This window comes from Schistocerca cancellata, chromosome 3 (assembly GCF_023864275.1).
Source record: "Schistocerca cancellata isolate TAMUIC-IGC-003103 chromosome 3, iqSchCanc2.1, whole genome shotgun sequence".
Lineage (NCBI taxonomy): Eukaryota > Metazoa > Arthropoda > Insecta > Orthoptera > Acrididae > Schistocerca > Schistocerca cancellata.
In genome coordinates, this window is record NC_064628.1 from 593,235,956 (window position 1) to 593,263,708 (window position 27,753).

Here is a 27,753-nt window from a genome sequence, read left to right on the forward strand (position 1 = left end):
AAGATAAAGTAATACACAATATTGTCCTTCTGATAATCATCAATTGCAACCATGAATAACTCTTTCAGTGCAATCACCTAGTCCAACAAAACATTATCACACTGCAAGCACAGTCAACAACTGGCCACCAGGTCAGCTCATCTCTGGCAGCTATTACTACAATGTATAACTGTTTTTCCAACTTCAAATTAATTGCACTGGAAACTTCGGCCAATTCAAGATCATATAATACCAGGCAAAATGATAATTTTGTGCTTAGGTACAAAGGTAGCAAAGGAAATGAAAATTAATTATTATTTTCATGAAGCACAAATGATAGAAATAAGCTTTGATAATTCTGATAAGAAAAGTTTGAAAGAAACCAACTCACTTACCCTTGTATATACTGCATTTCTAGAAGATGAAGAAAGGTTCAAACTGCCAATAAAAATCCGCTATCTTTGGAAGATATTGAAATAATATTTATCAAACCAAAGGTTTCTGCATTAATGACTGGTAATAAAATTGAAATAATGAGAACCAAACCGAAAACAAGTAAATTTGACTTTGGAGCTGAAAGTCAGGTTACATCAGATCTTATCATTAAGGAGAAGAAGTAGATAATGTTCAAAAGCCTCCAATTAGCAATGCTGTTTATCACACAGACACCAGTCATTTTAACCAATAATGTTTACTATTCAGGATGGTTATCAACAAAGCTCTGCAATACAGAGGGAGGAATTTGGTCTCACTCATCCTGGATACTCATTGTCAATTTCTTTGACTCACTGATCTGGTACAGAATGAATGTTCATATCAAAGGCATTCAAAAATTTGCAGATCAGTCCACTGAGCTGGCCAGTCAAAGCAAATCCAATCTACTTCCTTCTGGGCATACTGTTGTGATCCAGTCAGGCAGCAGTAGATGACCGAGGCAGATGCAGCAACAGGGAAGTAACCGATATTGTGACATTTATGAGCTCCTAATCAGGAGAGAATTTTATTGTATCATATGTGTCCTTTAATAGTTTAGGTTCTTGAGTTTCTGTGTGTCAATTTAATATCTAATAGCCACAGTTGTCATGTTTTCATTTGTGTTGGAAAGTACACCAATTTTGTGATATATTACAAGTTTCTAATCAGGGGCAAATTATTTAGCTTCACCTGAGTGCTTTGGTAGTTAGGTTTTCGAATATTTGTGTATTACTAGACACAGTTCATGCATTTCTGTCAGGGTTTAGAGTAGAGTTGTGCAGCACATGCTGATAGTCCATTTCTCCGCATAGTTTACTTTTCCAAGGTCTTTAGTATGGACAGGGACTGTGCGTGTTGTGTGCGGATGCGAGCCGAGTTGGTGACACTTCACTTCAGTTACACAGCTTGAGGCTGCAGAGGATGGGTACCACTGTTGTGGGCCAGCCATGGGGATCCAACAGACGTCCAGCATGTCAGAGTCCTCTGATCGGTCCTCACCGGTGGCCAACCCAGTTACTGCCCGCACTGAGGCTGACCCTTCACCTGTGGTCGAGTGGGAGGTAGCCCTGAGGCGAAGCAGGTGGTGAAAGAGTTCCCAGGTGGCTGCACGTAAGGCCCTTCTGGGTTTGTCTGACAAACAGGTTCCAGGTGCTGTCTGTGGCTGACACTATCGCTGAGCCAGATGCTGTCACCTGTCCTGTTTCAGAGGAAACCCCTCAGCCTGAAAGATCTGGGCAATCGCAGAGGGTGGGATTATTGGTAGCTGGGAGCTCCAACATTAGATGTGTTATGGGGACCCTTAGGGACTTGGCTGACAATAAGGGTAAGGAAACCAATGTGCACTCCGTGTGCATACCAGTTGGAGTCATTCCAGATGTGGAAAGGGTCCTCCCAGATGCCATGAAGAGCACAGGGTGCAGCCAACTGCAAGTGGTTGCTCACGTCACTATCAATGATGTGTGTCACTTTGGATCAGAAGAGATTCTCTCTGGTTTTGAGTGGCTAACAGAAGTGGTAAAGGCTGCCAGTCTTGCTTGCAAGATGAAAGCAAAGCTGACCATTTGCAGCATAGTCGACAGGACCGATTGTGGACCTATGGAACAGAGCTGAGTGGAGGGTCTGAATCAGAGGCTCAGATGGTTCTGCAATCATGTAGGCTGCAGATTTCTCGACTTGCGCCAAAGGGTGGTTGGGTTTCGGGTTCCGCTGAATAGGTCAGGTGTCCACTATATGCAGGAGGTGGCTACACAGGTAGCAGGGGCTGTGTGGTGTGGACTGGGTGGTTTTTTAGGTTAGAGGGTCTTGGGAAAACACAAGAAGGGCTTCAGTCACAAAGGGTGAGGACTGAACACAGGAAGAACATAGATACAAGAAACATTGTCAGGAGTAGTTTATCTTGTCGAGAAATTGAAGTAAATACTTCCTGTGAGTTAGTATTCATTGTTCACAACCTGAATAAAATAATAATTGGATCCTTTTACCGACCTCCCATTCAGATGATACAGTTGTTGAGAGGTTCAAAGAAAACTTGAGTTTGATTTCAAACACGTACCCAACTCATACGATAATAGTTGGTGGTGACTTTAATTTACCCTCAATATGTTAGCGAAAATACATGTTTAATTCCGGAGGTACATATAAAATATCATCTGAAATTGTGCTAAACGTATTCTCTGAAATAGTATCGGCAGCAATTTAGAGATTTATATTAACAAACGATGGAGCTGATCCTCCTTGGTACACAAAGTGGGTTAGAACACTGTTGCAGAAACAACGAAACAAACATGCCAAATTTAAACAGATGCAAAATCCCCAAGATTGGTGACCTTTCACAGAAGCTCAAAATTTAGTGTGGAATTCAATGTGAGATGCCTACAACAGTTTCCACAATGAAACTTTGTCTCAAAACCTGGCAGAAAATCCAAAGACATTCTGGTCATACGTGAAGTATGTTAGCAGCAAGAAACAATCAATGCCATCTCTGCGTGATAGCAATGGAGATACTATCGAAGACAGTGCTGCCAAAGCAGAGTTACTAAACACAGCCTTCCAAAATGCCTTCACAAAAGAAAACGAAGTAAATATTCCAGAATTCGAATCGAGAACAGCTGCAAATAGCTGCATACTTAACAATCATATACAACCATTTGTTCAACGAAAGATCTGTACCCAAAGACTGGAAAGTTGCACAGGTCACACCAATATTCAAGAAAGGTAGTAGGAGTAATCCACTAAATTACAGGCCCATATCATTAACATCAATATGCAGCTGGATTTTAGAAAATATATTGTGTTCGAACATTATGAATCACCTCGAAGAAAATGGCCTATTGACACACAGTCAACATGGGTTTAGAAAATATCATTCCTGTGAAACACAACCAGCTCTTTATTCACATGAAGTGTTGAGTGCTATTGACATAGGATTTCAGATCAATTCCATACTTCTTGATTTCCGGAAGGCTTTTGACGTTGTACCACTCAAGCAAATCATAGTGAAATTGCGTGCTTATGGAATATCGTCTCCGTTATGTGACTGGATTTGTGATTTCCTGTCAGAGAGGTCAAAGTTCGTCGTAATTGATGGAAAGTCATTGAGTAAAATAGAAGTGATTTCTGGCATTCCCCAAGGCAGTGTTATAGGCTCTTTGCTGTTCCTTATCTATATAAGCGATTTTGGAGACAATCTGTGCAGCAGTCTCTGGTTGTTTGCAGATGACGTTGTCGTTTATCAACTAATAAAGTCATCAGAAGATCAAAACAAACTGCAAAATGATTTAGAAAAGATATCTGAATGGTGCGAAAAGTGGCAGTTGACCCTAAATAGCGTAAAGTGTGAGGTCATCCACATGAGTGCTAAAAGGAACTCGTTAAACTTCGGTTACACAATAGATCAGTCTAATATAAAAGCTGTAAACTCCACTAAATACCTAGGTATTACAATTACAAACAACTTAAATTAGAAGGAACACATAGAAAATGTTGTGGGGAAGGCTAACCAAAGACTGTGTTTTATTGGCAGGACACTTAGAAAATGTAACAGACCTACTGAGGAGACTGCCTACGCTGCGCTTGTCCGTCCTCTTTTAGAATACTGCTGTGTGGTGTGGGATCCTTACCATATAGGACTGATGGAGTATATCAAAAAAGTTCAAAGAAAGACAGCACATTTTGTATTATCACAAAATATGGGAGAGTGTGTCACAGAAATGATACAGGATTTGGGCTGGAAATCATTAAAAGAAAGGCATTTTTCGTTGCGACGGAATCTTCTCATGAAATTCCAATCACCAACTTTCTCCTCCGAATGTGAAAATATTTTGTTGACACTGACCTACATAGGGAAGAACAATCACCATGATAAAATAAGGGAAATCAGAGCTCGTACGGAAAGATATAGGTGTTCATTCTTTCCATGTGTTATACGAGATTGGAATAATAGAGAATAGTGAAGGTGGTTCAATGAACCCTCTGCCAGGCAGTTAAATGTGATTTGCAGAGCATCCATGTAGATGTAGATGTAGATGTAGAAATAGATCCTTTCTTTGTGGAGATAAGCATTATTTTTATGACATGGGTAAAGTATGATTCCCAACTATCGTCAAGTTATATGAAGTATTCTGCTGTCTAAAGTATTTTCATAAACCCTTACTTTCAGTTTGACAACTAAAAGTAATGGCTCAAGTCCATACTAGAATACTCACTGTCCCCCTAGACTACCACACCACTTCCACCAAATTTCATGGTCAGGACAACATATGCAGATACTACTACTTGCAGGAACCTGCCAGATCAGCAGAGACTGGTCTGAGTACTACATTATGTACAACAGCATATAAACTTCTTCCATTGCTCTACAGAGGATCATTTGCACCTCCCTACAAATGGCTTCTCAGCAGCTGTACAATCATACAAATCTAATCTCTCAGTGGACTAATCTTTCAGTGACCTCTGTATCTGAGTTGTGATGGTTGTGATAGTTGACAAGACTAACCGATAATATGTTTACATAGCATTTTGCAATTAGGTTGACCCTATCACTTATTTCTTAAAGCCATGGGGCAATATCTGGGTTTAATGCTCTACTGCTTTTCTATTCTATAATAACAATGGATCTAGGCACATGTCTCACCTATGCTCAAACTTCTGGAATTCTTCAATTGCCATCCATTTGAATTCACACAATAGTCTTTGTTGTGTTGGTGTAGTAGAACACAAGTATATGCCATCAGTGAAAAACTAGCTTGATGCTATGAAGATTTCATTTGGTGGAATGTCTGGAGAATATTTTTCAAACAATTTGTTTGAAATCAAGGGCATTTCAAGTGGTGGAAAATGGGAAGCAAGTAACAAATAGTGGTTACTGATAAGTGAGTTTTCTAGTAAATAGAGTTGCTTTAGCTTTTGGGGGTGGAGACCAACTTCTCTTAATTCTACTGGTAACATCCTAACACAAGCTCCAATTTTACACCTTAATGCTCTTAATTTTATCTGTTACTGTCAGAGTTTTTCAGCTTGTTTGAACATAATTTTTTTGTTGAACATGAGAATCAAAGGCAAAAAAACAACCATAGATGAACTTACATAAAGACTAGCATAAATGTTTGTTGGGAAATTTTCTCAGGTAGTGAAGTCAAAGGTAAAGGAGTATTTGTTCTACAAAAAGAAGACTGCCTTTTTTGTGCAATGTAAATAACTGAACATAATGTAACTTTTTTCTTAAGGAGTTATTTAGCTTTTTTATTTGCAAATCAATAAACCAGGAAATGCCATATTTTATTAAAACAATTATTTAGCATTAAAACGCCAGCAATTTATACACAGTATGTACAGGATTTCAGTATTAGCTTAAATTGTTCACCACATGAAATAAGTAGCAGCAGAAAATTGATGTCAGATGATGATCCTATTGTGGTGTGTATACTACTTTACAAAATATCACTACACTTATTACCATTGATTTCTTTTCTTTGCTCGAACAGAAGGAAACAATATTTGTCATTTACTTATTCATTTTTATTTCATTGTCATACTTATGAGTCTTTCTGCCTTTATATCTAATTTCTTCTTTCCAGTTACTTTGAATTAAATTTCAGTTTTACATCTACACATGCATGATACATTCACTTCCCATTTCAATCACAATTACCATTCAGGAAGAATGGTACCTATACATTACTGTAGATGCCTTAATTTCTCTTATTTTGTCACTATTGTGTCTACCTGATTCATATAAAGAATGGAGATGTATGTTCTTAGAAATTTTCATGAAAATACTTTTTTTTCCAGAAAACTGCCTGGCCCTCAATGCTGTATGCACAGAGGCAATGCCACAGTGTGGGGCATTTTTTCTCACTGCTTCATGTAATCATTTTAGCACTGCAAGGAAGTAATGTCAGTTAACTGTGGTACCCTGGGGAGCAAATTCATGGTGGATGATTCCCTTGCTGTCAAAAAACAAACTAACATTGTCCTCAAATTGTATCATACTTGCTTTGCTTTATTAGGTCTTGATGATGAAGAAGTCTTTCATTGGCAGGACTGTTACTTGGTTTCTGGATCATGACCATAATGCCATGATTTGTCACCTGTGATGACTTTTTCATCAAAATCATTTCACTTTCTGACTGTTCATTCAATTCCCAGCATACATGTTAATGATTGGTTCCTTGATTGTCAGAAAGCACAGTGGAATTAATTTTGCTGCAATACATTTTACCTTTGAATCTTCAGTCAAAGTTCATTAGCACAAATACCAATGAATCCCAGGATATTCCAGTCATTTCCACCACTTCATCACTTGCTCTATGAGGATCAAACAGGATCACAACATGGCATTTGTGCAACATTTTCATCTGTTGTGGAAATCCAAGGATGGCCTGGCTGTGATTTGTCTTCAATTGATAGTTGAGCACTTTTCAAATGAGAAAACAACTTGTAAACTCTCACTTGGCCCAAAGCTTCCTTCCCATAAGCCATCTAAATCATTGCAACAGTTTCTACTGGTGATTACCCCAACAAGAAGCAGCACCTGATGTTAGGACATTGGTACTCAATAACTGCCATTGAAAAATTGCCGACCACATAGAAGACTGCTTACAAAAACAGTTACACTGACAACAATCACATTTTCACACTGATGCCACTGATTCACTGGTAAAAAATGATGTCTAATGAAGAAATATAGGGGCAGAATCTGAAATTATTGCTCTGTCAACTAGTAGAGAAAAATTCTTGTTAATTTGGGTTCTCCACCACTCTCAGATTTTGCTGCTTTGCTTCTTCAGTTATACAGGAACGTTAAAATAAGCAAAAATATCATTATGCAAGATAAATATCTTACCTCATAGATGCAGATCTCATGATCCATCCCACAGGCCAACAAACTGCCAGAGTGACTGAAGGAGAGAGAAAGACATCCACTCTGGGTTGTGGGACCAAACATTGATACACAATGATTTGGCACTTTGCATGACTGGAAAGGCAGTCGTGACCACTGAATTTTTTCTAGAGTTGCCTGTGGAGAACATTCACTTTTTTCACACAGACAAGACTTGGACAGGTCATTCAAAATACTGGGCAAACTTAATACATGACAAATCATTGAAAAATTTTGATCTGTTAAGTGAAGAAACTTAAAATTAGACAACAGAACATGTCTTAAACAACTCAGAACATATCTTGTAGTGTTGTACCTATACATCCATCATCCCATTGTTAAGGGGAACATTGACGGATGTAGAAAAAGCCAAGACACATATTAGCACAGCGGAGGTTCAAGTCCTCCCTCGGGCATGGGTGTGTGTGTTTGTCCTTAGGATAATTTAGGCTAAGTAGCATGTACAAGCTTAGGGACTGATGACCTCAGCAGTTAAGTCCCATAAGATTTCACAAACATTTGAACATTTGCACATATTAGCATGGAGAACTACCCATCATGAACTGCTTCTTTATGTTGTATTATTGATTAAATGTCAACACCAAAATCTAATAGTCATTAGTGACATTAGCTTTATTATATTAAAAAGTCTCCAAATGACTATTTATCACAACAGACATAAATACCACCCTTCTGGAAACAGTTGGTGTTTCTTCATTATACTATCACTTGTGGTTTACCTCTAACTGTTTACCTCACATCAATGTATGTATAAGGAATGTTCAACTATAAAGGTACAAAACATGTACAAAACATCATAACAACCAAACCAGTTGAAATTTGCATATGCCACTTTGGGATACCATAGTGAGACATCTAGGCAATGGAAGCATGCACTGTCACCTCCCTCTCAAAAATTCAAAGCTCTGTCCTAAGGCAGCCAAGGTGGTGCTCAATGTCTTTTTTGATGTCCAAGGTCCAATACTCATTGAATTCTCTGAGCATGGAAAAATCATTAACAGTGATGTGTGTTGTGTGACAATCTGTAGGCTATGCAAGTCCATCAAGAATAAACAACCTAAACTGCTCATGGAGGGAATGATTCTGCACCACAATAATGTGCATTCACACATCTCCAAGGTCACACAAAGTGTAATAGCCAAGTTCAAGTGCAAACAGCTTGACCATCCACCCTAAGGCCCAGATATGTCATCCTGTGACTTCCATGTGTTTGGTTCATTTAAAAATCACCTCAGAGGGAAGTGCTTCAGCTTGAACAATGAACTAAAGAACACACTGGAGGACAAGCTCCCATCACAACCACAGCCTGTTCTGGGAACAGGGAATCCTTCAGCTCATAAAACAGTGTGATAGTTGTGCTCATGCTTCTGGTGATTATTTTTGAATGAAAACTTCAATTATAGCCACAGTGTTGTTTTTCACCTATTATTTTGAACACTCCTCATATATTTATTGATTTATTGGCACCTTTTATCCACAGTAACACTCTGCACTACGTATATTGGACAAAGCTTATATTAAGATTTTTGTTAAATTTGTTGTTAATTTTGTAAACATCATCAGTTCATCTGAAACCACTTTATTTTTTATTGTTTGACCTTATTTCAAAAAATAAAACTGTTTATATAACGCAAATGGAAAAATGGGTAAATTAAATGTTGTAAAGGCAGGCTTCCATCACCCACCAGGAACTCAGGAATGTACAATGGCCCAGATCAAATCTGCCTCATAGATTATCGATGAGGGCTGGTTTGCCGGCTAGCCTGGACATTGTTTGCAGACAGTCTCCCAATCTGACTAGGTTGTTGCTTCACTGGTATAAAAGCCCCACCTCAGTTACATGATTTGCAAACAGTTTGAAAACATTTTAACACTTTCACATGGGATAACTCTAGATACAGATAGATGGGGTAGGTAAAATCTGTACTGGGGAGGGGTGGTGACCGTAAGGGCATCTGGCCACCCTCCAATACTAACAATGCCAAATCCAGAATAATATACTAATCCCATGAAGATGTGGGATAATGCCAGAAAACAGAAATAAGAAGAAGAGAGGCAGGTTTACATCATCATCATATTCATTACCATCACCATCATGAACATCACCAAAATCATCACCTGTTATTTAGTACCTACTGCAGATTTCCTCATGCATTAAGGTCTTCAGCTGTATGTGTCCATTTTACTCTTGCATGTTTTTCTAATGTCACATGCCTACCTTCCTTTAGATGTCTACCCAGACATGTTTTATCTCTTGGAATCTATGGAGAAATTGGTTCCTCTACTATCCATTCACTTTATTACATGTCCTGTCCATCTCCATTCCATTTTCATAATTGTCATAACTGCTTCTTCAACTGCAGTATGTTTTCTCACCCACTTGTTTGTTTTTCTGTCTCTGCTAATAATTTGCAACATACCTCTCCTCATTGCTCACTGAACAATCCTTATTTCCAAATTGTTTTTTCCATTAAAAGCTCATGTCTCATTCTGAAAGTCCATGTTTGAATGATTGTCTTATTCTTACTTCCATTTGGTGTTCCAACTGTCCTCTTTTGGAGTATAAATACACTGAATGATACCAGAGGATTTCCTCATACCTTAGGACAAACTGAGGTGAGAGTTAGCTGTGTGCCTGTCTTGCCTAATTTAATGCATTCATCATGTTGTTCATAGTAGCTTAGCAGCATTCAAATTTTCTTATTCATTATCATACCTGCTCCTGCATAGCCCCATTTTATTTTATGTTCATAAACCCATCTTGAACTGAAAGAATGACCTGTTCTTCTTTCCATCACATTTCATTAGTTAGCACTATGTTTAACCTATTAATCCCATTCAAGCTATTCATTTCTCTTTTTAAATTCTCCTATCTATCATCTTGATTAAGAAATGTAACATTCCACATTCCAATCCATACACTATCAGTTTTGTTTCTCGCGATTATTACATCCAGAGTAGTTCACACCCAGAAATTCATACAACTGTCTGTCTTTCATCTGGAAGACTTTGTAATATTTTAACCATAGGATCCATCCATCATCATGAAGTCATGCAGCAGGGCTGCATGTACCTGACAAATATATTGGCTGTAGTAGAATTTTGGGCAGAGCATAACTTAATCATAGCTAATACATGGTTCAAGAATCATAAAAGAAGGTTGTATACATGGAAGAAACATCGAGATACTAAGAAGTATCAGATATATTATATAATGGTAAGACAGAGATTTAGGAACCAGATTTTAAATTGTAAGACATTTCCAGGAGCAGATGTGGACTCTGACCACAATCTATTGGTTATGAACTGTAGATTAAAACTGAAGAAACTGCAAAAAAGTGGGAATTGAAGAAGATGGGACCTGGATAAACTGAAATAACCAGAGGTTGTACAGAGTTTCAGGGAGAGCATAAGGGAAGAATTGACAGGAATGGGGGAAAGAAATACAGTAGAAGAATAATGGGTAGCTTTGAGGGATGAAATAGTGAAGGCAGCAGAGGATCAAATAGGTAAAAAGACGAGGGCTAGTAGAAACCCTTGCGTAACAGAAGAAATATTGAATTTAATTTATGAAAGGAGAAAATATAAAAATGCAGTAAATGAAGCAGGCAAAAAGGAATACAAACGTCTCAAAAATGAAATCAACAGGAAGTGCAAAATGGCTAAGCAGGGATGGCTGGAGAACAAATGTAAGGATGTAGAGGTTTATCTCACTCGGGGTAAGATAGATACTGCCTACAGGAAAATTAAAGAGACCTTTGGAGAAAAGAGAACCAATTGCTTGAATATCAAGAGCTCAGATGGAAAACCAGTTCTAAGCAAAGAAGAGAAAGCAGAAAGGTGGAAGGAGTATAAAGAGGGTCTATACAAGGGCAATGTACTTGAGGACAATATTATGGAAATTGAAGAGGATGTAGATGAAGATGAAATGGGAGATACGATACTGCGTGAAGAGTTTGACAGAGCACTGAAAGACCTAAGCCCAAACAAGGCCCCCGGAGTAGATAACATTCTATTAGAACTACTGACAGCCTTGGGAGAGCCAGTCCTGACAAAACTCTACCATCTGGTGAGCAAGATGTATGAGACAGGCGAAATACCCTCCAACTTCAAGAAGAATATAATAATTCCAATTCAAAAGAAATCAGGTGTCGACAGATGTGAAAATTACTGAACTGTCAATTTAATAAGTCACTGCTGCAAAATACTAATGTGAATTCTTTACAAATGAATGGAAAAACTGATGGAAGCTGACCTCGGGGAAGATCAGTTTGGATTCCGTAGAAATGTTGGAACACGTGAGGCAATACTGACCCTACGACTTATCTTAGAAAATACACTCCTGGAAATTGAAATAAGAACACCGTGAATTCATTGTCCCAGGAAGGGGAAACTTTATTGACACATTCCTGGGGTCAGATACATCACATGATCACACTGACAGAACCACAGGCACATAGACACAGGCAACAGAGCATGCACAATGTCGACACTAGTACAGTGTATATCCACCTTTCGCAGCAATGCAGGCTGCTATTCTCCCATGGAGACGATCGTAGAGATGCTGGATGTAGTCCTGTGGAATGGCTTGCCATGCCATTTCCACCTGGTGCCTCAGTTGGACCAGCGTTCGTGCTGGACGTGCAGACCACGTGAGACGACGCTTCATCCAGTCCCAAACATGCTCAATGGGGGACAGATCCGGAGATCTTGCTGGCCAGGGTAGTTGACTTAAACCTTCTAGAGCACGTTGGGTGGCACAGGATACATGCGGACGTGCATTGTCCTGTTGGAACAGCAAGTTCCCTTTCCGGTCTAGGAATGGTAGAACGATGGGTTCGATGACGGTTTGGATGTACCGTGCACTATTCAGTGTCCCCTCGACGATCACCAGTGGTGTACGGCAAGTGTAGGAGATCGCTCCCCACACCATGATGCCGGGTGTTGGCCCTGTGTGCCTCGGTCATATGCAGTCCTGATTGTGGCGCTCACCTGCACGGCGCCAAACACGCATATGACCATCATTGGCACCAAGGCGGAAGCGACTCTCATCGCTGAAGACGACACGTCTCCATTCGTCCCTCCATTCACGGCAGTCACAACACCACTGGAGGCGGGCTGCACAATGTTGGGGCATGAGCGGAAGACGGCGTAACGGTGTGCGGGACCGTAGCCCAGCTTCATGGAGACAGTTGCGAATGGTCCTCGCCGATACCCCAGGAGCAACAGTGTCCCTAATTTGCTGGGAAGTGGCGGTGCGGTCCCCTACAGCACTGCGTAGGATCCTACAGTCTTGGCGTGCATCTGTGCGTCGCTGCGGTCTGGTCCCAGGTCGACAGGCACGTGCACCTTCCGCTGACCACTGGCGACAACATCGATGTACTGTGGAGACCTCACGCCCCACGTGTTGAGCAATTCGGCGGTACGTCCACCCGGCCCCCCGCATGCCCACTATACGCCCTCGCTCAAAGTCCGTCAACTGCACATACGGTTCACGTCCATGCTGTCGCGGCATGCTACCAGTGTTAAAGACTGCGATGGAGCTCCGTATGCCATGGCAAACTGGCTGACACTGACAGCGGCGGTGCACAAATGCTGTGCAGCTAGCGCCATTCGACGGCCAACACCGCGGTTCCTGGTGTGTCCGCTGTGCCGTGCGTGTGATCATTGCTTGTACAGCCCTCTCGCAGTGTCCGGAGCAAGTATGGTGGGTCTGACACACCGGTGTCAATGTGTTCTTTTTTCCATTTCCAGGAGTGTAGATTAAGGAAAGGCAAACCTACATTTCTAGCATTTGTAGACTTAGAGAAAGCTCTTGACAATGTTGATTGGAATACTCTCTTTCAAATTCTAAAGGTGGCAGGGGTAGATTATAGGGAGCAAAAGGCTATTTATAATTTGTACACAAACCAGATGGCAGTCATAAGAGTCGAGGGGTATGAAAGGGAAGCAGTGGTTGGAAAGGGAGTGAGACAGAGTTGTAGCCTATCCCCGATGCTATCCAATCTGTATATTGAGCAAGCAATAAAGGAAACAAAAGGAAAGTTCAGAGTAGATATTAAAATTCATGGAGAAGAAATAAAAACTTTGAGGTTTGCCAATGACATTGTAATTCTGTCACAGACAGCAAGGGACTTGGAAGAGCAGCTGAACAGAATGGACAGTGTCTTGAAAGGAGGGTATAAGATGAACATCAACAAAAGCAAAATGAGGATAATGGAATGTAGTCGAATTAAGTCGGCTGATGCTGAGGGAATTAGATTAGGAAATGAGACACTTAAAATAGTAAAGGAGTTTTGCTATTTGGGGAGCAAAATAACTGATGATGGTCAAAGTAGAGAGGATATAAAATGTAGACTGGCAATGGCAAGGAAAGCGTTTCTGAAGAAGAAAAATTTGTTAACATCGAGTATAGATTTAAATGTCAGGCAGTCGTTTCTGAAAGTATTTGTATGGAGTGTAGCCATGTATGGAAGTGAAACGTGGACGATAAATAATTTAGACAAGAAGAGAATAGAAGCTTTCGAAATGTGGTGCTACAGAAGAATGCTGAAGATTAGATGGGTAGATCACATAACTAATGAGGAGGTATTGAATAGAATTGGGGAGAAGAGGAGCTTGTGGCACAACTTGATTAGAAGAAGGGATCGGTTGGTAGGACATGTTCTGAGACATCGAGGGATCACCAATTTAGTATTGGAGGGCAGTGTGGAGGGTAAAAATCATAGAGGGAGACCAAGAGATGAATATACTAAGCAGATTCAGAAGGATGTAGGCTGCAGTAGGTACTGGGAGATGAAGAAGCTTGCACAGGATAGAGTAGCATGGAGAGCTGCATCAAACCAGTCTCAGGACTGAAGACCACAACTACAACAACAACAGTGTCTCCTTGTTTTCAGCTCCTCATAGAACCAACAGAGCAAAGCCATGTTGGCTAATGTGACAAGGCCAGATCAGTCAATCATTCATACTGTGGCCCCTGCAACTACTGAAAAGGCTGCTACTCCTCTTCAGGAACTGTACAGTAGAGACATACAATCACCAACCTGGTGTGTCTACAAGCACCAAAAGACAAAGTCTCTGGTTTGATTATGTTGAAGAGTTTGGTGACATAATGAACCAGATTAGATTTTTCAACCAACTTTTTTACCCCATACAAACTGCTGTTTGTGAAAAAACCAGCAGAAGTCTGAGAGCACCAAATGATGGCAACCAAGGTGCTACACGAAAAGCCCATTCAGTAGTAGATACGAGTTGTGACTATATAGAAACCAGACTCATCCTCTAACTCTTCATTTAAAAAACTTACACAACTGAAATGTTATCCCCTTCAATGCAGTCCCTTCCCCAGTTCCTGCACCACTCCATGAAAATTTTCCAGTGGAAAGCAGTGCTACAAGTCTTTCTCTTTTATGCTTTTGAAGAGGCTCATTGCTTTTTCCTTCACTGTATCCATGGACACAAACCTGGTTCCTTTGAGCACAGACTTCAGTTTTGGGATGAGAAATAAATCCCATGGTGCTAGGTCAGGTGGATACGATGGATGTTCCGTCACTGGAGTCTTGTTTTTTGCCAAAAACCTCTTCACAGACATTGCATTATGTGCCAGCGTGTTGTTCTGATGAAGAATCCATGAGCGAATCTTCCATGTATCTGGTCTCCTTCACTGCAAATGTTCACAGAGGGTCTTCAGAACAGTTACATAATAAGCTTGTTTGACAGTCTGACCTCCAGGCACCTAATCAATGTAGATAACCACTTGGATATCAAAGTAATGTATCATCACTGCTTTGAATTTTGATTTGCTCATGTGCTTCCTTCTTCCTAGGATACTGAAGGCTCTCCCAATGCATGTGTCGTCACTCAGTCTCTGGATCACACTGGAATATCCATGTTTACTTTGCTGTGTTAATCCAGATCATTTTCAATGTTTTCAAGACTGTTAGCTCAACAGTCCAGTCAATGTTGCTGTTGCTTGTTTGTGAGGATTCTTGGCATCAGTTTACCATACCTTTGTCATGCCAAGATCATCATGTAAAATCTGCCTAACAGTTTCCTTATTGATGCAGGCATGTTCTGAAATTGCTTAAATTATCAGACAGTGGTTTTATAAAACACTTCTACTAAACTTCTCCACATTCTCTTCAGTTTCTTAAGTGGAAGAAGGACCCAATTTCGGATCATCTCAGACATCTTCCATACAGTCCTTAAACCTCTTTACCCACTCAAAAACCTGTATATGAGATAGACACGGATCGTCTTAAGTTTGTTTCAAGAAACTGTAAGTTTCTGTGGCACATTTTCCAAATTTTGTGAGGAATTTGATGTCAACATGTTGTCTAACTTTAGAGTGTAGCATAATTCCTATGGAACTGAGGCACATGACCCATTTATAAGAAGGCTTACATCCAGACTAACCACCACAGAAACATTAAATTTTGTACGTGTGTCAGGGAGAGTTCAAAGATTATTCCCCCACTTTTCTCTTTGCCATTGACAAATCTGGAAATGTGGACAACAACCAGTCCGGTTTCTTTATTGTCACACCTTGTAGTAATTACAAAACATGTTCAACTCATGATATGAGCTCTGAATCCTACTTTAATGGTTGATCAGAGGCTATGCAAGACAGCATATGACTATCTACCATCTTCTAGACTGACCCCTAAGTAGCCAGCACTGGTATGCTGTAGTGCTGGTACAGTGTAGTCAAGTTTGTTTGTGTGTGTGTGTGTGTGTTCGCATACATCTGCATGTGTGTGTCTTTTTTCTCTAATAGTTAGCTATCAGGTTTTTTTATGTGCCTATCTACTGCTTGACCCCTAGCCCTCAACTAGTCGAGTGAGATGATGCCTTCATTCCTTTCATTATTTATAGATCAAGAATATAAACACACTTTAAATATGAAATCTGACTTAATAAACTATGTCTACATCATTCATAAACCCACTAGTCTTTCCTTTATTACTTAATTTATTACTTCATCTCCCCATATGAAATAACAGTTTTATGATATGAAACAATAATTACACAAAAATTTAAAATGTTACAACACAGTAGTCAGTTTCAAAATGAAGATAGTAAGTATCATAGGAAGCAAATCACTAAGCATTCGCAACTGAAGACTTGAATGTTTATCATATCATATCAGCACAGGCCAGTGGCAGGTAAAACAGTACCCCACATCAGCATAGTGTTAAATTAAGTACTAGAAGACCAAAAATTAAATAGACTGAAAGCATACAGATGGTGGTGCATAACTACATTTAACAGGTTCAAATGTTAACATTCTCTTGACACAATGTTTACATTCAATATCATATTTTCTTGATATGCGCCAGATGACAAGTGGAACATGACAACACAACTAAGGTGACAGACTGTCTAAAACACCTCTCAGGCCAGTTGCAAATGTGCAAATGTACAGTGAGGAATCCTTGACCAAGGCAACATTTGCACAAATGTCTCTTAGGTACAGGCTATACCAAAGAAGGCAGTTACATGATCAAATGTGGAAACCAAACAATGAGTACAAGTGATAACAAAACAATTACTTTATCAACCTCTAATTAGGATCCATAACTGTATAAAAATGTTTATAATACAAGAATACTTACACTTTCCTGATGTGATTGTTGTTTCTTAGGCTGAGATTCTTGGTTCAGTTGTACACTGCTGGAAAATTCAGGCTGTAAGGCAACATGAGAACGTAAAGAAGGTGGTAAATTTCTAGGTTCTGTTATACCTTTCACCATAACATAAAGTGATGATGGATACAGTTTCCATGAACCATTCTTCCACCATCTGTATGCCTGAAAGAATATTCATTTCTTAATTGTGTGTCCACTTTAGTATCAACAGAAAGTTAAAGTTACATTTACTACTTCATTTGAGTTACTAACATTTACTTGTAAGCATTAAAATTGCAACAGGACAAAGGTAACATACAAAAAATGCAGTTCACTCCATGCCAATTTTTTAATGTGCAAATGATTATGATTTCAACTGCACAAAGTAGGTAGGAATAACACCGCCTACAATCCGTATATAAGGAGAGATTTCTCAGTGTGGGTCTCATCACAAAAATGCATTAGAATGTTGGTTATCTGTGGGAATATTGTGCTATGCCTTCTGTAAGCAGGAGGACACCTACCACCATGTGTCTGAATTTGACAGCAGCAGGATCGTGACCTACTGGGAACATAGTTGTCGTTCCTTAATATTGTCGCTGATGTAGATCAGGCTCCCAAAAATGTGAATACAGAATCAACAGATTCAGGAGGGCTATACTGAGCACCGTACAAGATCACAGTGGCCCTCCACAAGAAGTGCCCAAGGGGAGAAACATACTGTTCACTCGGTCATGCAGATTCACACAGTCACATCACATCCACTGAGAAGGAAAAGACGAAGGACAAGTATCCACACAGACAGTGCAACAACATTTGGATCACCACATAGTGTCAGGGTAGTGAAAATTGTGACAATTACCCCTTTGTGAGACAACAGGCAGAGGCTCACCAACAGTAGTTCATCCAATGACAGCACCATGCACAGGAGCAGCAACATCCTATCTTTTCAGTCAAGTCTCAGTTCTGTGTACAGCACCATGATGGACATAACTGTGTATGAAGGTTACACAGAGAAATAACATTGCTGGATTGCATTCATTATTGTCATTCTGTCCTATCACCTGGCACGATGTTTTGGATGTGCAGTTGTACTGGTTATAAAAGCAATAATTGTGCTACCAAAATTGTTTGTTTTTTTTTGCTCTTGAGCTAACACATTTGACTGAATGAATTACAAACTGAAATAATCAGAAGCACTCTTCCTTGGTTTCAGAATGCATGGTTGGTTATTACAATTTGGCTATACTGCTATCTAAGAATCAATTAGTCACATTTGTCACTTCACAAATGTTCAATAATTAAAATATGCAGTTACGATTATGAAGTGAATAACAATTAATGCTCACAAGTCACCACATTTTTTATTTAAGGAAAACTGAATTTATTAATCTATTTTCCCTCAACATGAAATCAACGTAACAACTGGGTGAAATAAAATAAAAGAAAACCACCAAAGTATCTCACTAATGCCTTAATTAAGTTTCAATAAAATTCTCACAAATAGTTCAAAATTCATTCAACATATGCTTTAAAATTAAAGTTCCACATTGTCCAACCAAATAAAACCACTCATTCAGTTCACCCACTAAATTAACAACAGAAATTTTTTTAGAGTTCTGTCCTGTTCACTTAGTGTGACTTATTATTAGTCTGCATGCTAGATCAACTCACTGAAATATTTATAAGTGTTTGATACTAACACATGAAAAATACTAATCACCAAGTTTAGCTGTCCTAAATTTTTTGCTTCACCTATGCACGTGTTCACAGTTCTGCCTTTAGCAAATGAATTACCATTGATCAAAATTGCCACTGCTTATTTAAGCACTCACACTGTTATGAGTCAAAGCAACATCCTTCCCATTATAAAACAATTTAATTTACAGTACACATATGTGTGATATATCAGTTGGCAATTAGATTTACTCTGTTTTCCACTGTTGCACTTGGTTTTTCTGCTAAGGTCATTTGTTTGTTCAATAATTAGCATTTTGTTAGTGTAATCATTACTTTCAGATATTTTTTGTTAATAAATAAAAACTAATAAAACTGAGTTCATTTATACATCAATATCTAAGTCTATTTTGTTATGCTGTAACTATTTTCATTGATTCAAAAATTATTTTACTGAAATATCACTCTTTTGTGTATGAAAGCTTATTCTGCCCTGCAGTTTAAAATACATAATGTTTATAAAAATCTTTTATTGTCTTCTAATAGAGCACCATGAGCCATATCCATGGACACTTAATTTATGAAAATCGCACAATGCATTGTTGAGATATCAATTTTTTAAGTTCATTTTAATCATAAAACCTTTGACATTGAATAATTTAAAAACTACTTGCTTAATCGAAGGCATACTTTCACTGATGCAGTTATCTTAGTTTTCTCTTTGTAATGATGTTCTGACTTTTCTGCATCTACTCTGGTCCAGTTATAAGTTTATTTAGTGCCTATACTGGTCACTCAGTTCAACCACGGCCAGTACTCCTTCCATAGTTTGCACCAATGGCTGAGCATCCCTAGATTTTCCCAGATCAAGCACCACAGCCTGAATTTACCCCCCCCCCCCTCCTAAAGATGTGATACTTTTCATAGTCTCAATATCTGCCAGTCACTGAACTCAAAGCTGCTGCCATCTACTGATGATGCAGTGACACTCATGCAGTCACTTCAGAGCTTATTCGAACATGACTGGCATGCCTCCTTAGCTGTCAAAACACACACGCACTCGCAGCCACACCTCCCTCTCCCAACACAACAGAATGTGCATGCACAGCCGCATCTCCATTTTAAAGACTGTGTTGACATTTATAGGGATGCAATCTCACATGTACAATTGTGTACACAATACGATCAACCCTGTTTCACATACTCAGTAATTTGAACAACTGGTGTTATATTGTATTTCTGACATGTTAAGGCCAGTTGTTGTGCCCTATCTTCAAGGTGTATGCCACATTATCTTTCAAAAGACAATGCAAGACTCCTGTTGCTTGTGCTGTCTTGACCTGCCTCAGTATGGAAGGATCTCAACTGTTGTTCTAGTCAGCATATTCTCCAATGAAAACATTTGGTCATGTGTTGATGATTGACTAGAATTCCACCACCACAAAGGCACTACAACTGATGGACTCTGGCAAGGAGTTAAAACCGTGTGGACTGGTGTGTCTATATCTGTTATCCAAGCTCAGTGCAACTATACACCCAAATGAATTTAATCCATTATTGCTGCCATCTGTGGCACCTCTGGGTGGTATACAGGGAGTATGTATGTATGTATGTATTAAACCTGGGACCTAGAAATGACAGAGAGGTTTCGTCCTGCCGTAGCCCTCAGTGGTTCACAACCCCACAACAGGCTATAGCATTCCACCCACCCCACTGCCACCCCACACTGAACCCAGGGTTATTGTGTGGTTCAGCCCCCAGTGGACCTACCCTCCCCAAGAACATCTCATACCAGACGAGTGTAACCCCAAATGTTTGCATGGTAGAATAATTGTGGAGCACGCATGCGTGGAAATGATGTTTGTGCAGCAATCACCAACACAGTGTAGCTGAGGCAGAATAAGGAAGGAGAACCAGCCTCCATTCACTAAGGTAGATGGAAAACTGCCTTAAAAACCATCCACAGGCTGGCCAGCACACTGGACCTCGACACTAATCCACCAGGCAGATTTGTGCCGGAGACCAGTATGCCTTCTCGCTTGGAAAGCAGTGCATTAGACCATGTGGCTAGCCAGTTGGGCTAATATACGAGGGGTACTCAATAAGTAATGTAGTACCTTCTTTCTGAATGCAGGTTGGTTTTATTCAGAATTCTAATACACTATATTACTCTCTACTCTTATGGCCACAAAATTCTATATTTCAACATAATCTCTGTTCAATGTAATGGCCATACACCAACTTAATGGAAGGACCTGGATGATCGGGTGGTAGTACTTTACTAGTCAAAATCCCTCCATACTTGCCTCATAGTGCACAAGCAAATCCATAGAGATGGTCCTTTGTTGCTCTTTATGGCCTTCTGTTAGGCACCAAGGAACCCAGCAGGCACACACCTATGAGTACCCTAACTGGTTGACTAGTGTGTCAATATTACTGATAGAGACATCCAATTGTGCAGTGAGGTGTTTGATTGCAATTAATTGATCAACTCAAATGTATATGCTTTTCTGCATGTTAGAATGCTGCAGGAGACACAGCTGTGTGTGGCTCAGCAGCATGCAAGACACTGGTCAGGTCTGTGTGACCTGGTTGTGAAGATGACAGACATATCACCCAACAACTCACCATGTTTTTGTTCACTGCCAGCTCTCCGTAGACATGCTGTAAGCACCTTTGAATATCTGGTTTCCCACCAAAAGAAACTCAGTGACAGCTCTCTACTTCATATGTGCCTTCATTATAGAGGCCATTTTGAAGGCTATGTATAATGCTGCCACTTATCAGAATTTTATCAAAGTGTAGGGGCTAAAGTGGGAATACACCATGTCACAAAATGAATCCCACATTTTTTCAACTGAAATTGGCTGATGAAAAAAATGTGTTGCATGCACTATATTGCTTATGCATAGTACATATTTGACAGCTGTACAGATAAAATGATCAAAAAAGAACACAGGAAAATTGATAACTTCTACAGGAATCAATATCTATCATCTCATGAATAAAAATCTAAAAAACTAACAAAATTTGCAAGAAGTCTCTCAGGTGAAACAATTATTTGCACAATTTTATGATAAAAAGTTTTCCTGAATGTGTACAGGTTTTACTGTATTTATGTAGTCAATCTATCATGTATACTGTATACGTTTGTAAATATTATGTTTCAGTAGACTTTGAAATTTATAACACACACAATTTTCCCAGTTACTGTTTGACTCATATAATATTTACCATATTTTTACTTTGTGGTTGCAAAAAAATTCATTTATTGACATTCAGATTCGTTCTTCAAAAATAGTCACATATACTAATATATTATTCGGTTCCAATTTACATGATGAAACAGATATCTAGTCTCATACAATTAGTATGTTTTCAAACATATCATAAAATGAGAAACTGCTTATTTATGAGTTTTACTGAGAAAAGTGCCACTCGAAATGTATTACTAACTTGAATGGCTCCTTGTATAGGACCATTTATGTACACATTTTTTTTTATTTTCTTTACTTACTCATACACTGTCCAGTCACATCAATGTGACCACTCATTAGAAGCCTGAATAACCACATTTTGCACCATGGACAACTGCAAGACATACTGCATGAGAGTCATTGAAGTTCTCGAAAGTACTGCTAGATGCAATCACACCGAGGAAAAACAAACTGCATGGTCCCCAAGGATAGATGTATACTTGTGTTGATCTATTGTGACTTCCAGAATGATGAGTTCACCCAGGGCATGCCACACAAACATTCTCCAAACCATAACACTCTCTCTTTGTTTGCTCCAATGACCATCTGCTCGGTGGAGCATAAAAAGTGATTCAGCCAAAAAGGACACCTGTTACCACCCTTTGGAAAGCCAGTTGTGGTGTGCAAATTTCAGTGTTCATCACTGATGATCAGCAAGCAGCACGGGTGCATGTACGAGGCACCTGCTACAGAAGTCCGTACGTAGTGACATTTGCTGAATGGTCATTATATTTTAACAACAGTGGCATGCAAACTGTTTACAAACTTGGACATTTTGGAAATATTTCCATGCTTGATCCAAAAGTTAATGATCATGACATTTTGGACATAAGAAAAATTGCATCATTTCCACAGTACAATAATGACTGCACTGTTTTTCACATCTGGCCAACCCACTTTATATATCCACCACTGCAGTGTTGCCACCTGCTACCTGCGAATGCTTATTACATGTTGGCATCAAACATAGATGGTGCTCACATGAATGTGGCTGGACCATATGTGTAATGACAACAACATCACTGAACATTTAAATCTAACCTCTCTTCCTTTTAATTTATACAGAAACCTCCAATAGCTATTGATGCATGCACACTGTTGGATCTCAGGTCAATTAAATGGCAAGTTAAACAGAAGAAACAGACATCTATAACATCCAAAACATTCCTGAAAGTACAACGGATGACACAGATGTACATTTAACACTTCATAACAAGTCAGAGGAAGGTAATGGCAAACCACCTCACCTAGAACCTTGCCTTGAGTGGCAATGCAGGCGTCCTGCACTAGCTCCCCCTACAGTCATTCCCTCAGTGTGGGACTATTTATTATTAATGTAAGTGTGTGAGTATTTAAAACAACTTTATTAAAGTTATTTATGGAGCATGAGATGTGAGTGACTCAGTGAGTGAGTTATATGCAATAAGTCTATGCAGCACAACAACATGTGAACTAAGAGAAAAAACAAGTTAAATGATAGGAGTACTTTTAACATTTAGAATTACTTGTTTACACTGCAATAAGAGAGGAGAAATGAAAGGAATAATCTAATTCTGAAATAAGCAAATGATGATGCAATGAATACCAAGTCTTTCAGGAGTGAAATTGCTCAAAAAAAGTTTCATGCCACCATCATGTATTACATAGTTCATGTTTCTTTATTGGGAACATCTTTTTCAATACTCTTTTGGCCATGAAAGCACCACATACAACCACTGGTGAGCTGGGGTAAAGGAAAATCTGCATTTTTAGTACAGCGTAATAGAGCACACTGTGTCAGCATGTGACATTACCCATCAAATAGGCATGCATTCCATATGTCATGAGACATGAAACATTGAATATTTGACGAGTAATTATCACTGTGGTTTATAACATCAGCTGATAATGTTACTTACAAACTATGGCTCTTCAGGTCCCCAAAGAAAGTGCAACAGAACTGTTGCATTTTTTGAGGCAACTGAGAGGACTGTGTTTACCCAGACCATATGCAAAAGTCTACACATGATCAATCTGGCCTATAGGTATGTAACAATACCATCCTTGATTTTCCATTGTTTTATTTTGGCCTATAGGTATCCACTACAAATAAGAGTATAGACCCCAGCATCATGGTGTACAAAGCAACTGGCAAGGGATCACCTGGAATGTCACCCTGGTCAATGACATGGGATTCTGTTCACTTAAGAGTGCAAAACTTGTCTGAAATTTAATAATCACCACAGAAGAGTGTGAAGCTGGACTGCTATCCCTCCAATCATTGCCATTAGCCTCTTCTGTGCCCCGCCTACGCACCCCAGCTGAGACTGCTACTCACTTCAGTTCAGGCACATCCTGAGACAACAACAGTCACATGGATGTGAGTTGTGCATGTGTGCTTGTTTGTCTACATCTGATGAAGGACTTAGTCCAATAGCTTAATAATATTCAGAAGACTACTTAAATGTAACAATTGGCTACACAATGCCCCCCCCCCCCCCCCCCCCAACATGACGAGTAGGTATATATCCTAATTCACAACACTGTTGTTATTCCATCTCGGATTTTCCATTGTTAAATTTTGATATATGGATAGGACTAGCTGAAATCAGGCCATATACAACAGCACATAGGCATCTACAAAATAATTTCCTTATTCTTTTGTAACAGATATTCTTGAGACTACACAATGTAATAGATATATGCAATGCTTGCAGTACATATCCATATTTTGGAGTCACTTACTTCACATCCATGGCAATCAGTTTCTTTAGAGCTGTTTGGTTTATACAGCTGTAAACGAACTTTTTTGTCTATGTTTAGATGGCCATTTGCTCCTAAAGGTTTCAGGAATGCCCATGCTATTTTGTGCCAGCCACACTTTGAACCTGTAATAGCAACAAGGAAGGTAACTAAATGCCATCAGTTCATTTTTCAGCCACTGATTATATGATGATCCCCATGTTGAAATCATTATCCTGACATGCGTATGGTATGACAAAGACCACAACATAATCTCCAACTCCTCTCTGTCATCATTCAACTAAGCAAAATACATGTATATGTACTATGATAAAAATGTCAGTTCCACAAAATGAGGACTTTCAAATCAAAGAGCAAACTTCCTCTGGAAACATTAATTGATAATAAAAGTAAGAAAGCATTAAAGTTGATATCATTAGTAGCTTATACAGGAGTATAATACACACACAATTGTACTGGGATTAAACAATACTTCAGTTTTCCCTTACATGGTTTTTTTTTTTTTTTTTTTTAAAAAAAAGTAAAGGTACAGCTATTTTCATGAAATTCATTCCACTTCCTGTGGAAATTCTTACCATAAAATGATAGTGTTCATTCGGATGCACACTAGTTACATACCTTGCCTTTCATAACGTGTGAGTGCATGATGCAATTTTATCATATCCAGTATCTCAAAAATAATTATGACAGGAGGCTTTCTTGTCAATATATATCTCATATCTTCATTGAAAACAAGAAGTTCCTCCCAGCAGGGGACAGAAGACCTGAAATTGTGGGAAAGGTTCATCATTAAGTATTCAGACAGACAATTCATATGATTTCATGACAGTTGATGACTAGAAGTAGTGAACAGAAACAATGTAAAAAATTAGCAGTCCATATACAAATTCCAGTCGCAAAAATTGGTAAAGTAAAAATATACTACACATAAATAATCTGTAGATTTAGAATTGATGATTCATGTCTAACAAATGTCTATCAGCTGCGTATCTGTTATGTGTAAAATATTCACTAAAATTATTACCAACAATGTAGAAAAACATTAATATTTTAATCTGGTAAAGGAACAAACCAGTTATCAAAAGTGGATAAGGTACAACAGAACCAACCGTAGTTCATGAATAACATTGTGAACAAGTGCAATGAGAATGAATTAGTGCTTTGCCTGAGATTAACAGATTTTGAGAAAGCTTTTGACATAGTTCCAACATGTCTGTACAAACTACCCTTCAGAAACAAAACACTGATTCAACATATGTTCAAATACTGTAGAATATAGGATATATACACTAGTGCAACAGCTTCAATTAGACTACATCATGATACAGAAAAATTCAAAACTGAAAGAGTAGTTATACAAGGAGATTCATATCGACCCAACTATTGTCAGCAGTCCTAGAGGAAGTTATCATATCTGTCAACTGCGAAAACCAAGAAGGAGTATGTGTTTATGGGAAATATATGTACCAATTGCTAATGACATTATTCTGTTTGTCTTTTGTGTAGATGAACTACAATAATAAAGGGAAGAACTTCACAGACAAAGTTTGGAAATACGACTAAAGTCAATTACAATATAACTAAAATAGTGTATAACCAATACATAAAAAAAGAAAATAATGCAAATTTACAAGGTAGCCAGAGTATTTGTAATGAGTTCTTCCATTTCAAGCAGCTAAGGACAACGACCCCCCCATGAACCATGGACCTTGCCATTGGTGGGGAACCTTGCGTGCCTCAGCGATACAGATGGCCGTACTGTAGGTGCAACCACAACAGAGGAGTATCTGTTGAGAGGCCAGACAAACGTGTGGTTCCTGAAGAGGGGCAGCAACCTTTTCAGTAGTTGCAGGGGCAACAGTCTGGATGATTGACTGATCTGGCCCTGTAACAATAACCAAAACGGCCTTGCTGTGCTGGTACTGCGAACAGCTGAAAGCAAGGGGAAACTACGGCTGTAATTTTTCACGAGGGCATGCAGCTTTACTGTATGGTTAACTGATGATGGCGTCCTCTTGGGTAAAATATTCCGGAGGTAAAATAGTCCCCCATTCGGATCTCTGGGCGGGGCTACTCAAGAGGACATCGTTATCAGTAGAAAGGAAACTGGCATTCTACGGATCGGAGCATGGAATGTCAGATCCCTAAATCGAGCAGGTAGGTTAGAAAATTTAAAAAGGGAAATGGTTAGGTTAAAGTTAGATATAGTGGGAATTAGTGAAGTTCGGTGGCAGGAGGAACAAGACTTTTGGTCAGGTGAATACAGGGTTATAAATACAAAATCAAATAGGGGTAATGCAGGAGTAGGTTTAATAATGAATAAAAAAAATAGGAGTGCAGGTAAGCTACTACAAACAGCATAGTGAATGCATTATTGTGGCCAAGATAGACACAAAGCCAACACCTACTACAGTAGTACAAGTTTATATGCCAACTAGCTCTGCAGATGATGAAGAAATTGATGAAATGTATGATGAGATAAAAGAAATTATTCAGGTAGTGAAGGGGGACGAAAATTTAATAGTCATGGGTGACTGGAATTCGAGAGTAGGAAAAGGGAGAGAAGGAAACATAGTAGGTGAATATGGATTGGGGGAAAGAAATGAAAGAGGAAGCCGTCTGGTAGAATTTTGCACAGAGAATAACTTAATCATAGCTAACACTTGGTTCAAGAATCATAAAAGAAAGTTGTATGCATGGAAGAATCCAGGAGATAACTAAAAGGAATCTGATAGATTATATAATGGTAAGCCAGAGATTTTAAATTGTAAGACATTTCCAGGGGCAGATGTGGATTCCGACCACAATCTATTGGTTATGAACTGTAGATTAAAACTGAAGAAACTGCAAAAAAAATGGGAATTTAAGGAGATGGGACCTGGATAAGCTGACTAAACCAGAGGTTGTACAGAGTTTCAGGGAGAGCATAATGGAATAATTGACAGCAATGAGGGAAAGAAGTACAGTAGAAGAAGAATGGGTAGCTCTGAAGGATGAAGTAGTGAAGGCAGCAGAAGACCAAGTAGGTAAAAAGACGAGGGCTAGTAGAAACCCTTGCATAACAGAAGAAATATTGAATTTAATTTATGAAAGG

The 27,753-nt window shown here is 39.1% G+C and overlaps 1 protein-coding gene across 2 annotated transcripts in view; it reads right to left on the minus strand.

Moving 5' to 3' along the window:
- The window catches only part of LOC126175457 (jouberin-like), a 457,590-nt gene that overhangs the window by 157,450 nt on the left and 272,387 nt on the right, over positions 1-27,753 (minus strand). For both annotated transcript variants that reach the window (XM_049922262.1, XM_049922261.1), the window contains exons 3-6: positions 25,278-25,423; positions 24,642-24,784; positions 16,972-17,166; positions 7,298-7,471 (exon numbers count right to left, since the gene is read on the minus strand). In XM_049922262.1, coding sequence (XP_049778219.1) covers positions 7,298-7,471; positions 16,972-17,166; positions 24,642-24,784; positions 25,278-25,423 — 658 coding nt within the window. The remainder of the gene's footprint in view (positions 1-7,297; positions 7,472-16,971; positions 17,167-24,641; positions 24,785-25,277; positions 25,424-27,753) is intronic.